The 4,707-nt window shown below is 31.7% G+C and overlaps 1 protein-coding gene across 2 annotated transcripts; it reads right to left on the minus strand.

Annotated features, from left to right (window-relative positions):
* Positions 1 to 563: 563 nt before the first annotated feature.
* Positions 564 to 4,473, minus strand: LOC128293921 (uncharacterized). Of its 2 annotated transcripts, XR_008284061.1 has the most exons (6): positions 4,028 to 4,473; positions 3,848 to 3,936; positions 2,143 to 2,213; positions 1,965 to 2,043; positions 1,167 to 1,231; positions 729 to 776 (listed from the first exon to the last, which is right to left on the minus strand). XR_008284061.1 is itself a non-coding variant. In XM_053029497.1 (3 exons), the coding sequence occupies exons 1-3, from the start codon at positions 1,869 to 1,871 to the stop codon at positions 683 to 685; spliced, it is 258 nt and encodes an 85-aa protein (XP_052885457.1). In that variant the 5' UTR covers positions 1,872 to 1,945; the 3' UTR covers positions 564 to 682. The 2 variants fall into 2 exon arrangements, 1 of the variants encoding a protein (XP_052885457.1); XM_053029497.1 differs by lacking the exons at positions 1,965 to 2,043; positions 2,143 to 2,213; positions 3,848 to 3,936; positions 4,028 to 4,473 and adding an exon at positions 1,773 to 1,945 and having other exon boundaries at positions 564 to 776.
* Between the last annotated feature and the right edge of the window lie 234 nt (positions 4,474 to 4,707).

A 4,707-nucleotide genomic window follows, 5' to 3' on the forward strand; every position in this document is an offset into this window, starting at 1 on the left:
AACAAAACAGGTATATAAATTATATTTTATGAGATATTTGAATTTTTATGAAACAGGGCCAGAGTGATTTCTGGATCCCCTATTCTGACTTTAAAAATTCATCATAAATTGTAACAAAATAATTAGAAGTCATTCTTTATATGTACAGATTCCGTATTGCGTCTAGTTTTAATAAAAAAAACTTCATAGTCATTGAAATTCTATATAGAGAGATATCTGATTCGTAATATACAGAGGTCAGAGCAGTCGAACCCTAAAACAGGGGAGACTTTAACTAATAAACTGTACTAATTGGCTTGACCAAAAATTCTAGAAAAAAATTAGTAAATAGATATATGAGTCTAGTTTGAGGGAAAATTTACGTAATTGGATTTTAAGTTTCGAAACTCGAGATATGAATTTTTAAGCGACTGTGATACAGATTGCTAGCTTGACTAGAAATTTTAAAAATAAATTGTTTGAGCTGTTTAAGTAATGAATTAAGTCTGTTAACACCTCGTGTTCGACTCCGGCGATGGTCTGGGGTACGGGGTGTTACATTATCAGTCATACCAATGCCTCGATTTATGAAGATGAGCATAGAAAGTACTAATTTTCTATTAAGGAGACAAGCAATGCTTCAAAGAAGTCTTTACAATTTTGTTTCAATCATTTTGATAATCCCACATGGTGGGATAGTGGCTCAAAACTGACCTATCCTTATATCTCTATCAATGGCATCTGCATTCAGGGTCTCAGGAAGCTCTCTAAAATCTTCATTGAAGATGGAATATGCACTGTAAATTTTGGAATGGAAAAGATAAGTCAGTCGTGGAAAGAAATGAGCAATTCATGTTAAAAAAACTCACGTTATATAGGGTTTAGAAACTAAACAAAGACCCCAAAACAACCCCTATGTCCTATGATAATCTACAAGAGGTTCCTGCACATGAACGTCGTTAGTATTTCGTCATTGGTTCATATGCTTAAGAAATCTCCACAGCTACCTTTGAGAAAAAGAAGAAAACATAATTCAAACAAAATTTTCATTCAATGGTTTGTTTGAAAGTATCAGGGGTATCAGCAACACATATCAGAGTCATGTAACAGTTTATTTGTTATTATCTTATACATATATCATGAACTTTGGCTACCTTAGGAATTGGAGTTTAGAAGCAAGGGGATACCTGACATCACCAGGTTGCCGCCGTCCAAGGTTCAAGAAAATTGTACAAAAACCAGTTCCAAGTATCTGAGCAAATGGGAGGCAAAGAAAATATGAACATAGTTCATAATGGAATTGCTCTGGATAATCTAAATAAATATTTCGTGCAAAAGTGTGATAGATTGTCCATGTCTTTAAATAATCTTTCTCCTCATCTCTGATTTTGCATTGTTATATGTTTTATACAAAGTACATAAGATACAAAACACAACGGTATGTATGATATAACATCAGAAATTATGTCTTGAATCCTTCTAAAAAATCTTGAAGGTAACACCACAATTTTTTTTACATGTAGGCACACACTCTAATACACTAAAATTTATCTAATCTATTATAATAAGACAACCAAAGATACCGACTCTCTAAAAGAAAATGACATCAATAACCATCTATTTTTCTATGTCATCAAGGAAGAAACTACAAGTTCCAGTATTCCTCAATGTTTTGGAGATACAAAGAAATTGGTTAAGTGAACTCATCCATATAGCCCTACTTCCCAACAAGTGAAAAGAGGATACATCCAACACACATAAACAGCAGTACAGAGGAGACAAATCCAACTTACATATATTGGTCCAAGATCCCATTTATGGGTAACATGTGCCTGTATAAACCATAAGATAACAAGAATCCATGCCTTAAGACTTAAAGAAAAAATTGCCATCAAAAGGATATATACATAAAGACATACAAGGAATGGTCAACAAGTGAACTCTTACTAGGAAAAATAACAACTCAATTCAAAGTTGGTTCTCACCAGGAAGCTTCAATCTATTTAGTAAAAACGAGTAAAGCTTCTTTTTCCACCAACTTGTTGATTGTGGAAGCTGAAATTTCTGTTGGAAGAATTGAGGGGAAAAAAATTAACAACGAAAATTCTAGGTTTACCAAAGTGGCATCCAAGCTCAGTTTAGTGACTGCTAATTCAGTCATACCAAATCTTCCTCATCATCGTCAATATCGAGTCCACTTAGTGCCTTTGGTTTGACAGCAACAATGAGTGAATCTAGAAAATTGGAACATAGTCAGTGCCTGCATATCAATAGCTAAAAATTAACTAATTGAATAAATGCTTCCTAGAATTTACATAGGAGTAATGGGTTATCATAATATTGCAAAGCTCATCTATTGTAAATTAAAATTAGGCAGTAACTAATTGAAAATTCAATTAACAAAAAAATAGGGGAATCTGGCACACTTTTATTGAATGTGCCAATGATATTTCAACATACTTGCTCGTTAAGTGTTGAGAAAGTTTTGCCCATATCTTAGTCCAAAATAAACTCATATAAAGTGTGAATGAATCAACTATAATATGCTTAAAGTATAAGCATTGTAACTATAATCCAAAAGTAAGAATTTTTTTGATATTTTTGGCTTGAGATGCCATTGTATGAATTTTATAATCAAACACGTGGATATAAAGCTTCGAACAAACACGTAGGCATATATCTTAAGGAAAAGCTTATGAACAAACATGTAGATATCCTAGGAGAAACTACATAATTACACTGTTCTTTCTAAAAGGCAAAAGAAAAATCTTTAACTAAAAGTAAATATCAACTCAAAATCACTAACATATTTTAGTTTTCATCGTTTAAAAAAATACCAAAACTTTTATTAATCACTAAGATGTTAAACTCATTACTGTGCATCATTCAAAAATTCTCCATCCTACACTTATTCTAAATTTAACTTTTTTATGAAATTTAATTTTTTTCATAAAATAATTTTAAAACGTCAAATCTCTAGTCAAATTATGTTACATCTAAAACATATTTTACTCCTTAATCGATAATCAATCATCTTGTACTTTGAAACTCATTAAAAGAATTTAACAACTCAACCTAAGACTTAAACGGAAACTTATACAAAATTTTTAAATAATTTAATAACTTAAACAAAAATTTAATTTTAACATTATAATTTTTCAAAATTAAATAATTAAAATAAAAACTTAGAAGTATCAATGAGTGTCAATATAGTTTAACTATTAAAATTAAATAATTACTAATAATTTAATAACCTTCAATATAATTTACCCAAACAAACCTAAAATAACATACATTTATAACATGACGAAACCTAAAATAGATCCAAACTTCAAACTAACTTTAGAAATTCTAAAATATGTATTAATTAACCCACCAAAAATATAACCAGACGCATGAAGTTTTGCTTCCTCTGCCCCTACCTTGAAGATTGTTCTAAGCACTATAAACTGATTAATTAAAAAGGCAATAATGAAGAAGAAGTAGGTATGCAAACTGATTAATAAGTATCTTTGACCACTGATTAAAAAATAAAGCAGCAAATCCAACTTTCAGCCATGGTTAAACATCACAGAGCAACGACAGAAATATTTACAAGCAAACAACACTATCTTTACGTAATGGAGGCTGAAAGAGCTAGTGACTCCATGTTTCCAACCATCTTTATATAAAGTTATACCTAACACACTAATGGGTGGACATTTGAAGAAAACTCAGTTACCCCATTCCATGATAAGGTATTTTTATGCCGCCTTGGCAAAGCCAACTCTCTCTTTACCGAATCGAACACGGTGTGGTAGCGGCCCATGAAAACATCTCATGAATATACTAATTAGAAAAATTATAATTTGACCATTAGAAAAATTACCAGAGGGGTCCACGAGGAGGAAGAACATACAAAGCAGTAAAGCCACTGATGCATTGAGCTTGAGGACCTTCACCCACCTTGAGAATATACTGATTGCACCAATAGAGATTTAACTAACATCAGTAGGACAAGTTTTCAACTATTGATATAGTACAAACACAAAATGAGGATCGGTTTTACCTCTTCAGGGTAAAGGTCGAAAACTTTGTCTCCGATAGTGAAGGAAACAGTTGGCATGGACGATAGACTTCCAGATTCAATAGCAGATGCTGCAGGACGGCTTCAGCATATGATATCGAAAGACATGATTCCCTTCCCCCTCCCCCGATAGAAGCAAAAGGAAGAGGCTAGGGTTTTAATTGTACGTTGAAAAGGAAATTGGAACAGTCAAATTGCACGCCGCGCCTCTTCCGTTGGTTAAGATTAAAGGTGGGTAGGCATGAAATCTTCAAGAGAGAAAATTTATGAGAAGGGGATTTTGATCAGTGAAACCAAAGGGAATAGAATCAAGGTTTTCAGCAGCGTAAAATTGGGGATTAGGGGAGGGGGTGAAAATAGAACGATGTTGTTTCGATGTAAAGTTTTTTGCGGCATTTTTACAAAAACGCCGCTGTATCTCAATTTTTTGCGGCGTTTTTATTAAAAACGCCACTATTGCTCAATTTTATTTTTTTTGTCATTTTTAACATATTTTTTTCTTTTAAATTTTTTTTGCTGAGATTATATTTTTGGAATTTTTATTTTTTTAAATTTTGAATATTGATTTTTGACTGAAATATGGACTAAAATATTAAATATTAAAATTTTAAGTTTTTAAGTTTTAATTTTAATTTTTTATTTTCAATTTTCAATTTTCAATT

The sequence above is a fragment of the Gossypium arboreum genome, chromosome 1 (genome assembly GCF_025698485.1).
Source record: "Gossypium arboreum isolate Shixiya-1 chromosome 1, ASM2569848v2, whole genome shotgun sequence".
NCBI classification, from domain to species: domain Eukaryota; kingdom Viridiplantae; phylum Streptophyta; class Magnoliopsida; order Malvales; family Malvaceae; genus Gossypium; species Gossypium arboreum.